Source organism: Lactuca sativa, chromosome 2 (genome assembly GCF_002870075.4).
Source record: "Lactuca sativa cultivar Salinas chromosome 2, Lsat_Salinas_v11, whole genome shotgun sequence".
Classification (NCBI taxonomy): domain Eukaryota; kingdom Viridiplantae; phylum Streptophyta; class Magnoliopsida; order Asterales; family Asteraceae; genus Lactuca; species Lactuca sativa.
This window is the reverse complement of record NC_056624.2, coordinates 23,728,506-23,740,048: the sequence shown is the minus strand read 5'-3', so window position 1 is coordinate 23,740,048 and position 11,543 is coordinate 23,728,506. Positions and strand designations below refer to the sequence as shown.

General features: G+C 34.1%; 2 protein-coding genes across 8 annotated transcripts; one reads left to right on the top strand and one right to left on the bottom strand.

Moving 5' to 3' along the window:
- Nucleotides 1–4,803: 4,803 nt before the first annotated feature.
- Nucleotides 4,804–7,943, bottom strand: LOC111903671 (uncharacterized). 7 transcript variants are annotated; one of them, XM_052768286.1, is made up of 4 exons: nucleotides 7,390–7,853; nucleotides 7,102–7,249; nucleotides 6,643–6,666; nucleotides 6,055–6,509 (listed from the first exon to the last, which is right to left on the bottom strand). In XM_052768286.1, the coding sequence occupies exons 1-4, from the start codon at nucleotides 7,473–7,475 to the stop codon at nucleotides 6,489–6,491; spliced, it is 279 nt and encodes a 92-aa protein (XP_052624246.1). In that variant the 5' UTR covers nucleotides 7,476–7,853; the 3' UTR covers nucleotides 6,055–6,488. The 7 variants fall into 7 exon arrangements, 2 of the variants coding, with proteins under 2 accessions (XP_052624246.1, XP_042754952.1); XR_008230126.1 differs by adding an exon at nucleotides 4,804–5,217 and having other exon boundaries at nucleotides 6,367–6,509; nucleotides 6,643–7,842; XM_042899018.1 differs by having other exon boundaries at nucleotides 6,055–6,962; nucleotides 7,390–7,852.
- Nucleotides 7,944–8,320: 377 nt separating this feature from the next.
- Nucleotides 8,321–9,481, top strand: LOC111903678 (F-box protein At3g07870). Its single transcript, XM_052768794.1, has one exon. It carries the CDS (start codon nucleotides 8,321–8,323, stop codon nucleotides 9,479–9,481), a length of 1,161 nt encoding a protein of 386 aa, XP_052624754.1.
- Nucleotides 9,482–11,543: the final 2,062 nt, after the last annotated feature.

The window sequence follows — 11,543 nt, the reverse complement described above, 5'->3', positions numbered from 1 at the left end:
ATATTATAGTGAGTTTGGGTACCTAACCTTATATACCCTTAAGGGTATATTCACTTTTCCCATATATATATATATATATATATATATATATATATATATATATATATATATATATATATATATATATATATATATATATATATATATATATTAAAGTTATCCACCGTAAGGGTTGGCACAAATGGTCCCTTAGTTATAGGTTTTGTTGTATTTTCGGATTGGTTTTTCTATAGGGACATTTTATGGAATTATGTGCATTCTTTGCACACGTGTTGTTCATGGTAGTGTTTCTGGATCCTTTCTCCACATTCCCTTGCTATCCTCCTGATCAAAACGATCTGAGTCGGTTCCGGGTCTTCACTTTGTTGTCTCTTCTTTCTCACCCTGCTTCTTCCTGCTAGACTCACCGATTCATCACTCTTCCACATCTGACGAACCCGTCCCCACATCTAATTGCTTTGCTTTTCTGTACCGACATAGACTTAGGTGCAGAGGAAGACTGAAAAACGGAGTCGTTTGACGATGCGATGTATCACTCTGCCATCGCTTACGTGTGTTTCTTGTGCGACAGATGTAGAAGCGACAGGTAGGTGAGCAAGGCGGAGGGTCGGGTGGCTCGTTGACTTAGACGACAGCTAAAACACTCACACACATATATGTGTTGCTTCGAAATCCACCACTGTCGCTTCGCAACCCACGACAATCATCACATCAGATTTAATTTTGGATTGATTAAAGTCCAAAATCCCCACTTCCGGACTTCTGCTTCAAATCTTATAGTTTAATAATCCCTGTTTTGTTCCATTTTACTATTAGGGCTAATAAATTTCTCCATGTGAAATCGACAAATACATATCAATTGAGAGGCGGATATTGACAGTAGAAGACGGGAAAGAGGATGAAAGCAGCAGGTCCACCTTGTGCTCCCGATACCTGCCTCCTTGATAGGGGTGAGCATGGTGCGGTTTGGTGCGGTTTTCAGACCAAACCGAACCGCAAACCGCATGGTGCGGTTTTTGCATTCTTAAAACCATTGGGTGCGGTTTTGCAATGGTTCGGTTTTTCGGTTTTTAAATGCGGTTTCGGTTTGTATCGGTGCGCTTTTGGTTTTTAAACCGTGTTAAGAATTTGGTGTAGTTTTTTTTATGTTTTTTGGTTCGGTTTTTTAAAATTGTAAGAACTGAAAACCATGTACATATAAGCTTATATTGTGCTGTTTTTTTTAATACATTTATTTTCAGTTCAAAACAAAATTACATAATCAAAAATTGTAAGTTGCTTAAAATACAACTTGTGACTACTCTCACAAACTAATTAATAATTGAAGGTTGGTTGATTTTGACTTAATTTGTTACAAGCTTATTACATGTAATCGATTAATACGTTTGGCTAACAATAGAACATTTCTTTTGCACCTCATATAGTCTTATACAAACACAAAATAAACATATAATAAATATATTATCGTTTATAACTATTTTAAATAGCATGTATATAATATACATTGATTGATTTATTATTATACACGCTTGCGGTGCGATTCGGTTTTGTTGGACCAGTTTTTAGGATAGAAACCGCACCGTACCGTTGACCTTCGGTTTTTGCAAAAATTAAATCCGCACCATTGGTTTTTGCATCGGTTTCGGTTTTTCGGTTGCGGTTTATTGCGGTTTTGTCGGTTTTTCTTTAGTCGGTTCGGTTTTTGCTCACCCCTACTCCTTGATTATTTGTTCCGTGTGAGTGTCACCTTTCAATTTGAATCGATCTCTTGGCCAATTATTGTTTTCAGTTTTGTGGCTGTTATTCGGTTCTAATTGTTATGGATGCATATTTCCGCTTCATCTAATTCGTGAATCGTGATGTGGTTTTGGTTGATAGTTCTATAACGGAGTATAATTTCTATAATTTATTGAACTTCCATTGATGAACTTTTTGTATTAATGGGTTTCTATGTGACAAACAGACTTGTAATGTACTGATCTATGCTTTATTACATTGCAAAAGTGATTATTATTCGACTGCTTTTGAATCATGAAGCATACTGTGTTGTGGCTGCTGAATCTGCTGGCCGACAAGTGACCATGGCTTTTCTTTAGCGAACCAAGGACGACTTTAGCAAGAAATATGTTGGTGGGAAAGTTGCTACAATTGTTGCCAATAGTCTTAACACAAAGTGGAAGGGATGGGTAAGGAAAATGGGATGAAATAGAAAAGTCACTGGTATCTCATCTCCTTTCTTGCAAAATAATTCCCCAAGTCTTGAGGTATGGGTTACATATAATCTTAAAAATCCCAAAAAAAAAAAAAAAAAAAAAAAAAAAAAAAATTGGCCATATTCCAAGCTTCCATTTTTTACCTTGTTGCGTGTTTGACTTTTATAATCGACTATTATGACATTTAGGAAACTATCTTTTAAATTTTCCAAGTAATAATTCCTTTTTGTCAAAAAATATTTTGTTGAAACATGAACTCATTTAACTGGTTTGTAGAAATTAGAAGTAACAGTGGTTTCGCTTAGAAGAGCCAAGGATCCAGAAGTGCTGAAAAGTCACTTTGACTAAATGTCAAAAGTACCCCTGGCAGATGTCACTACGAAAAAGCTCCTATGTCATCTGGTAACTTCGGAAGTGGTTGGTTGATGTCTTGCCACACATTTTTATACAAATATGCAAAATAAATTAACCAATAGGATGCGGTCATGCGGCATGGTATCTTCAAATGTATCAAGGTGAAGTATCCAAATAAATCATGGTGTCATAATCTAAATTTCTTTTATAATTAATTATCCATTCCGTGTTTTCCCATTCCCAGAAAACCGTGTGAAGAGCGAGAAACATTAATTATGATGCATGCTAGCTTCTTATTGAAACCATATTGTTCTTAATCCTAATGTAAAATAAGAAGTCTATTAACATGTTACTAATCAGGAGACATATTCTTTTTATCAGGTCTTGATTACTGCAAAAGAAGAACCAGATGCTTCAGTTCCTCCTACAGTGCATGGCTTACTGAAAATCCGTAAATGGATAAGGGATGTGGATGTTGATCGTACTCATCCGCCAGTTGGAGATATAATCAGCACAAGCCTACCTGTGGCTGCTACACAAGCGGGGAACTTGATAGGAAAGCAGGGCACCACCATAAAAACCATCCAAGATTCTTCCGGTTGTGTAATTCGAGTGCTCGGACAAAGTTTTGCTGGAAAATATATTATAATATTCTTAAAATAAAAGGTCGATTATAATTTATAATTGCATTTTTTGGATGCAAAAAACCTCCCTGTAGTTGCTCTGTCTGATGATAGTGTTGTGGAGGTGCAAGGGGAACGTGAAGGTGTACACAAGGTGGTTCAACTAATTGCTTCACGTTTAAGAAAGTTATAAGTTGACCGCAATGTTATCGATATTTTTGAAAAACAAGTAAGTTAAGTTTTTCAATTTTATTATATTTTGATTAAAAATAATAATAATAATCTGATTAATGTTTATAGATGCAAATGCCGTGAGAATCCATAAATGATTACTCACTCCAATTTAGTTCTTTTCACAATTTCATTATCTTTGATACTTTTGTATAGTTTTGTGGTCACTCCCAATTTAACTTGATTTGTCAAACAAAGTTGCAATTTAATGTATGGTATTTGTATTTCAGTTATTTAAATTCATTGTTCATCGACAGATTTGATTTCTTTCTTTAAATGTTTAATTTTATTATTTTATATCACAATTGTTAGTCCAAATCCAATGAGCTAGGGCAAGTCAAATGACAAGAATAAGTTATCCCTAAACGTCATAATTATAGTTGTTTCTTTATATGTATGTGGTTGTGTATGGCTTTCTGACTTATTGGATTTCTGTTAGTGTATGAAGTCTTTATAAGAAAACTTGGAAATTTTTATGTACCTACCAAATGATGGTAGTTCATATTGTGTCACATTATGCTTTTTAAGTTTGTTTTTGTCTATATTTTGTCATTCATAGCATTTCTCTATTACATTTATGATTATTTGATTATTTATATAAGCTCTCATAATATTGTAGTATCTACAAAAGGTATAGTGAAAATTAAATAGACCATTGGTTTACTCTCCATTTTATTCGTTTCTTTATTAATTACACATTTAGTTTATAGAATATACACTTTATTTTTATGATCTTACCTATTATCCGAAAATACATGAATTATTGGTTTGTCACAAGCTTATAGTTTTTTTGTTTGTAACTCTTTTAGGGGGCTGAATTCAAATGAATACATCTGACGTATCTTTATGAAAGTCAGAATGTTGAGGTAAATTCCAAATTGTATATATTTTCAAAGTGTAATGTGGTTATTGGAAACAAATTGGAAATCTATTGTTTTTTCTTGCATTTAACCCACATTGTTTATTTGTAATTTTCTAAAATGTATTTCTCTTTCTTTTGCTTCTAATTATTCACTTTTAATGTAATACGAAGGTAGGATTTTACCACTTGATATCACTGGAATTAGAGGGATAATCACCATGCACCAAATCTTTAGGTTATTCTATTATCATTTTATGTATCAAAAAGTAGATACTTTTTTATTCATTACTTGGATTTGGAGTGTAACAGTTGCAAAAAAAAAGTGACAAACATGATCTGTTTTACAGTCAACTGATGGTTTCCAACCCGTGCAACACGTTCACTCCAGATCTCCCACATGTAGGACCAAAAAAAGTTCAAAAATCCGGACCCCGCGAAATGGGGTCACCCATCTAGTTATTATTATTATTATTATTATTATTATTATTATTATTATTATTGGAAACCATCAATAGCATTAAAAAAAAGACCCATTTCTAGCAGAGAAAAAAAGAATGTACAAAAAACGGAATTACAAGAAAATAGGGAGATACATCAATCAATCCAATTACAACTTGCTAAATTTCTTCTATATTTCACCCAACAATACACCGTAGAAATGATGTTGTCAGTCACCATAGAAGGAGAGGGCAACCTTTTGTTGAAGACTCTATTATTTGTGGTTTTTCATAGGCACCAAGACATACAATAGCAAATCACCATAAGAATTTTACGCTTCATAGAACAACGTCCCCCGTTAGATGCAAAGTTCAATAAATCGCTTATGTTACCAAAGGAAGCTTGATGGACACCACACTATCTCCAGATCAACCTTCAAACACTTTGCGCCAAGGAACATTCAACTAGGACATGGTGTGCACATTCTAAAGACTCGCTACATAGAAAACATATAACATTGATCGGAACTTCTTTACACCAAATAAACGATGAAGCAATAATAGGATTATGAAGAAGATTACGATCCATAATGCATCTGAGCTTCTCTATTGTTTAAAGGTTGTTCGAGTTTAAGGCATAACTCCATGAAACTAAAGAAGGGCTGAATTTAAAAATATCAAAGAATCCCAAACCAAATGTCAATGTTAGCATTGGCTATACTATTCGGTTATCGATTTTTTAGAGAGGTGATGATCAGGTTGTGGATGCCAAAAATAAATTAGTTCCATAAAGTACCAAGTTCATCTTCAATCTCAGTCACCACTTTACAATAAGGCAAATGTCACACCCCCAAACCAGATCAGCGGAAAAGTCCGTGGGCGGGTGACTATCAAGTATAATATCATAACAGTTGAGTATACATGTTTAAAGCAAATGCAACCAACGTGTATATATATATATATATATATATATATATATATATATATATATATATATATATATATATATATATATATATGTGGGAAAAGTGAATATACCCTTAAGGGTATATAAGCTTAGGTACCCAAATCACTATAATACGTCATTTTGTTTTATATATTTATTATATATATATATATATATATATATATATATATATATATAATAACAATAATAATAATAATAGTAATAATAATAATAATAATAACTAGTAGGGTACCCCGGGCTTCGCCCGGGTCAGTGTGTGCTATATTTTTTGCGTGTCATTTTTAAATGTGTCCTCGTTTCACATGGTTCGCCTACTTCAAATTCTCCTTATTATAGCATTGCATTTGGGAAAACAGACAAAGATAAATAACTAACAGATTTGGGGTTAACCAATGCTAACAAAGTAACCCCATCACCTTTCAAATAAAAAAAATTTATGAATTGGTCTTTCATTTTAAACATAAGACTGGACTACAATAAATTCAAACAAAAAAAAAACGACTGGGGAAATATATCCCTTGTGGTACAAATTGCAAGGGAAATATACAACAGGGGAAATATAACTTTTCTAAAACATGAAACAAAGGAATGAAATTAGTTTTATCAGTTTAATTCCATCCAACAAAAACAAAACGTTTTTTTATTTCATTCCAATGGAATTAATGATTCCATTCCATACCTTGACCTTCTTCTTAGGTTACTTCTCAGCAACTTGTTTCACATTACTGCATGTCTGCATCGGAGTTTAACACTAAGTTCCAAATTTTTAGTAATAAAAACTTCTTCGATGTAAGGCTGCCTTTAATGTAACAACTCACATCCCTACAAAAAATGGTCATAAAATTATGGAATGATCAATGGTTATGTTGTGATTCCATTGCCATTTTATTCCATTGCCATAATCCATAATTCTAGAGTTTGAAACGTTATGTTGTGATTCCATTCCAGTTCATACCTTGACCTTCCGCTCTCGTAGGATCTAAATAACATGTGGTACAATGATCAATACTTTTCCTTAAGGATCAAAGTAAGTTTGACTTTTACAATGAACCCTAATTGCAGACCATGTGATAGAATGATCAATACTTTTCCGCTCTCGTAGGATCTAAATAACATGTGGCTGAATTCTCTGTAAGAACCCTAATTGCAGACCATTTCACCTTGCAGTTGCTATTATTGACCTTTACTCTTTCTTTTCAGGAAAAGAAATAGATAAAGATTACAGATAAGTGACAGAAAAAAAAGACAATATTGTAATTTACTATCCAATCTTACCTGAAACGAAAATTAGAAACCTTAAAGGGATTCAATTAGAGGCTAATATTGGATAAAGAAGAAAGAAAAAAGTAGAAGGGCAGTAGAAGATGTGTCAGGATAAGAATTAGAGGTGATGAAAGGGGATTGACATACTTACATCATCAATGTTGTTTCCCTGAAAAGCTAAAACGATATCCACCAAAGAGGAGGAGCGAGCAATTGAAATCGATTTTAGGGCTTTTGTTGGGCACCAACAGTAGAGATATAGGTGATTGGGTATGGTAACAATGGACCACCGTCTTCTTCTTCCCACCGGTGGAAATATCGATTAGAGTCGGAAGCAAATACAAATAAAGTCGGTGAGAAGGAGAAATCAAGAACAAATGAATACAAGGAAGCAGTAGTCTTTCGTTTCCCATGGACACGTGTTATTAACTCTGGATACCTTGAATCGTGGACTTCATCTTGAATCCCCAAATTGTGAACTTCTTCTTCATACCTTGAATTGTGGACTTCTTCTTGAATGCCCATCTAAAATTGTGGAGTTCCCGATGACTTAGCCACCGCCGATCATTAGAGGCAAGCACAGGTCGAATATCGGAAAGGAGTGTGAGAGAGGAGGGGGTGTAGTGGATATCGACCTGATAAGGAAGAAAATAAATATCAATTAGGAGTTGGTGGAACAGGGAAGAAGAGAGATACAGAGCATAGGAAGGAAGCGATGAGAGGTTAGTTTGGAAAAGCAGACTGTAACACGAACGGATTTTTAGGGCGGTGGCTGCTCATGTGTACAGAACACGTATCACTTCTGAATGAAGCGGTGGATCACACCTGGTAACCCTGGTAGCCAACCAACCCATGTGTACACCAAATGAAACCCACTGACCAGTCAATAACGAAGATCAATGGAAGGAAAATAAAAATAATAAAGTGACAAATACATCAAAATATAGGGACCTAGAATGGCAGAAATAACAAATGCAAGTAGAGGGACCAAAAGAGACAAATATGTTACATATTTCCTGTTACTTTTTTTCATAACTTTAATATATATATATATATATATATATATATATATATATATATATATATATATATATATATAATAATAATAATAATAATTTAGTTGTATGTTATTATTTGAATTTGCATTATTGAGCCAATTCATGCATCCAATGATATTACCTAGTTACAGGTATTGGAACAAATAATATTTTCAAAAAATATTATTATTTAATTACCAACTGTATTTAAATATATCTTAATTTATAGTCAATGCAATTATTCCGGTCCATGTGCTTTTAGTATGATAGAGTTTAAAATCTTCCGTTATATAAACCGTTAAAAATCAGGTACCAACGACACCCACAATTAAAATGTTTGACGAACTGCCTTTCCATATCCAAGAGGCAATCCTGAAAAGGCTTCCTATCAAATCATTGATTCAGCTTAGATCGGTGTCAAGAACATGGAAGTCTTTGATCGACAGCTCAGAGTTTATTGCTGCTCACAGCGTCAGCCACACACAGCCACAACATCTGTTTGTATCGTACAGCTCAGAAGAACAAGTGCCTAAATTTGTTTCTTTTGTCGATGATGACTCTTTCCCCCAACATAGGTTTGTTCCGTCTCTTCCCCTATCCATTAGAGATCCACAAATAGTTGGTAGTTCTTATGGCTTGTTGTGTTTCAAAGGTTATCGGTTTTCTGGTTCCAGCTATAGAAAGAGGATAGCTGTTCTTTTGAATCCTTCGGTTAGAAAATCAATAGCTATTGCACTGCCTGATATGTTATATACGAATCATTTAATCGTTCTTGGTTTTGGAGTTTGTCCTGTCACTATTGATACCAAGATCATCCAGATCACTCAACTGCATTGGAGTTGGGGTAATGAACTGAAAAGCGAAATTGGCAACTTTTGGGAAGTTAAGGTTTATAAGCAAAGTTCGGGGAAATTTACAAGTCTATCTGGAAATCTCCCCACCATATCAATACATATTAGGGGGCGCCAGGTAGTTATTGGTAAGTCTATCTACTGGTGTGCTGTAGATTGTACACTTGTGGATAGTGTGTTTCAAACTCGTAATCTGATTATGTCATTTGATATAACTAATGAGAATTTTCAAGTAGTAGACCTCCCTGAAAGGATGGCTATCATCACTTTCGACCTACTTTCTGTATCTAAGCTAAGGGAGTCTCTTGTTATACTTGAATACAATAAAAGCGGATACGATGATACCATTGAGGAGCAACTTTGTTGCACTGTATGGATGGTGGAGCATGGTGTGGAAAGATCGTTTACAAAGCTATTCACCATCAAGGCACCAGGTGATTTGATGAGGACAGTGGGTTTTAGGAGGAAGGGCGGACCTATTATGGAAGTCCAAGATTATATGTTTGAATCAACTGAAGAGCTTGTTGTTTATGAGCCTAACTCAGAACTAAGCAATCATCTGATTAGTGGGTATAGATTCACAGTGAATTCCTACATTGAAACACTAGTTTTGGTCGGTATTTCTGATTGTAGTAGCTATTGACATACCAATTTCAAGGACAATATCTGTAAATTAGTTGATGTTTTTTAAAACATAGATGCATCAAATATAATTTGATGTCTGTTTAACTGTTTATTCAATGTTTGTAACATTACTGATGCTATATAAATATCATATTTTTATGAAAATTATGTTGTAAAATCTTGGTGTTAGTCTTATTGTATATGTTTAGTAAATAACCTCGGGCTGTTGGCCTATTGAGAGACTTGTGACCTTGGTAGTTGGTTGTTGGGAATTACGAATTGGGTAATACGAAATCTGGATCACAAACAGGAATCGTGTGATACACTTTCCTTGTTTGATATTTCGACCCTAATTGCCTTGGGTATCACGAAATCCAAACTAAGATAATTCCTAAAGAAAGGATTCTGATTTTAGGCACAAAACACAGAATCAATTTTGAGAGAGAATGAAGAAGAAATCGTTTTTCAGTTTTCTGTGTTTCAACCAAGTCGTTATCTTTCCCGGACTTATCTACTCAACGGATAAAACGAGAACAGTTTTAAACTTTCAGAAAATACAAATTAAACCTTGTATTTGCATCTTTAAAGAACAACAAATTAATCCTCGTACTAACAATGTTTAATAAATACAAGTGTGCACTCCCACACCTCCTAACTTGTATTATAACTAAAACACTATTCTTGAAACACTTGTTAAATCCATTACACTAAAATATATTTGGTGATTAAATCACCGACAGTTCCTGCCATTGGTGCTTTAACAAAACTAATAATCGATATATTTTTTTCACATTGTGTTGCAACTATTCTTTTGCTCAATTTGCAAAAATAAAAATGACCATGATATCATAATCGTATGAGGGAGTTCAAACTGGTAACTCTGTGTGCTTTTTGTTTTATGGCACTACAATTAGTATATGTTCGATTATATTTGGTTGTTATTCATAGGCTAAAAACTATATGGAATCCATAAGTAATTACCTTACAGGTCATGTATAAATAAAAGTACTGTAGTATCCAGTTGAAATGTTAAATATTGTACTTACATATTATGAATCATTTGATTAATTTTTTGTTTAGCTGTATAGGCTGTTCATTAACCACAAGGTATGTACGTAGGCGTGATTGTATATCCATATGTGCGCTTATTGAGTTCAATGAGGATAATATTTACTTTAACTATATATGAATTTTTATAATGGAAAAAACTTTCAAAATAACTAGATAAAAATAAACGTGGTTGCTGTTCAATGAAAAAAATTCTGAATATGTTGTCATGCCATTGGTGCAAGAACGGGTAAATGACACGGCATCAAAGCAACGTGTAACCAGAGCTGACGAGTGAAAAGAACGGGTCAATTCAGCAGGTTATTGTCTATTGTTGAACTAGATTGAACCGACCAAGTTTACCAAAACAAACTGGTTGAACCATTCACCTGTAACCAGGTTGACCGAGTGGTACGTTGATCTTATTGATGAATCAATATTGTAGTTTACGTTGTTGGTTACAAACAAATGCTCGTTAGGTCTCTTAATCAGTCTAAACCTAGCTGATAGATAACCTTTATATATAGAGATCTTAATCCTTGCTCCTTACACACCGACTTGTGCATAAGGGTATACTCGAAAATTACACAATATTTACCCCCCCCCCCCCCCCCCTAATTCCTGAAAAGAATTTGAGAGATTTTCTAATCCTAAAAACTTGCGAAATTTAGTAAACTTAATGCAGCCCTACAAGAAAGTCAGACATTAGCAGTGACAACTGTCGCCGCGAAAAATAGCGGTTGTCGCCGCTAAAGGTATTAGTGGCAACATGTCACTACAAAAAAGTCGCCGCTAATGCAAAGACATAGCCGTTATTCGTCTGTCGCCGCTAATACTTCCCCGTCGCCGCTAATTCTGACGACGCTAAAGACGTCGCCGTAAAAACTGTTTTCAATTTTTTTTATTTAATATTATAATTATACAAAAAAACATTATATCATTTATAAAATCTGGTACAATTTTATAGAAACATTAACTCATACACAACCAAAAACAATATAACATTTGTAAAATATTAATCCACAATCCAAAAT

Excerpts from the sequence above, each read along its gene's own strand:
- LOC111903671 (XM_042899018.1), bottom strand. The coding sequence starts at position 7,475 with ATGGGCATTCAAGAAGAAGTCCACAATTCAAGGTATGAAGAAGAAGTT. Across the intron at positions 7,250-7,389 it reads GATGAAGTCCACGATTCAAG|AAGAAGACGGTGGTCCATTG; the intron begins GTATCCAGAGTT and ends ACCGGTGGGAAG. Across the intron at positions 6,963-7,101 it reads AGGGAAACAACATTGATGAT|GTAAGATTGGATAGTAAATT; the intron begins GTAAGTATGTCA and ends TTTTCGTTTCAG.
- LOC111903678 (XM_052768794.1), top strand. The coding sequence starts at position 8,321 with ATGTTTGACGAACTGCCTTTCCATATCCAAGAGGCAATCCTGAAAAGG.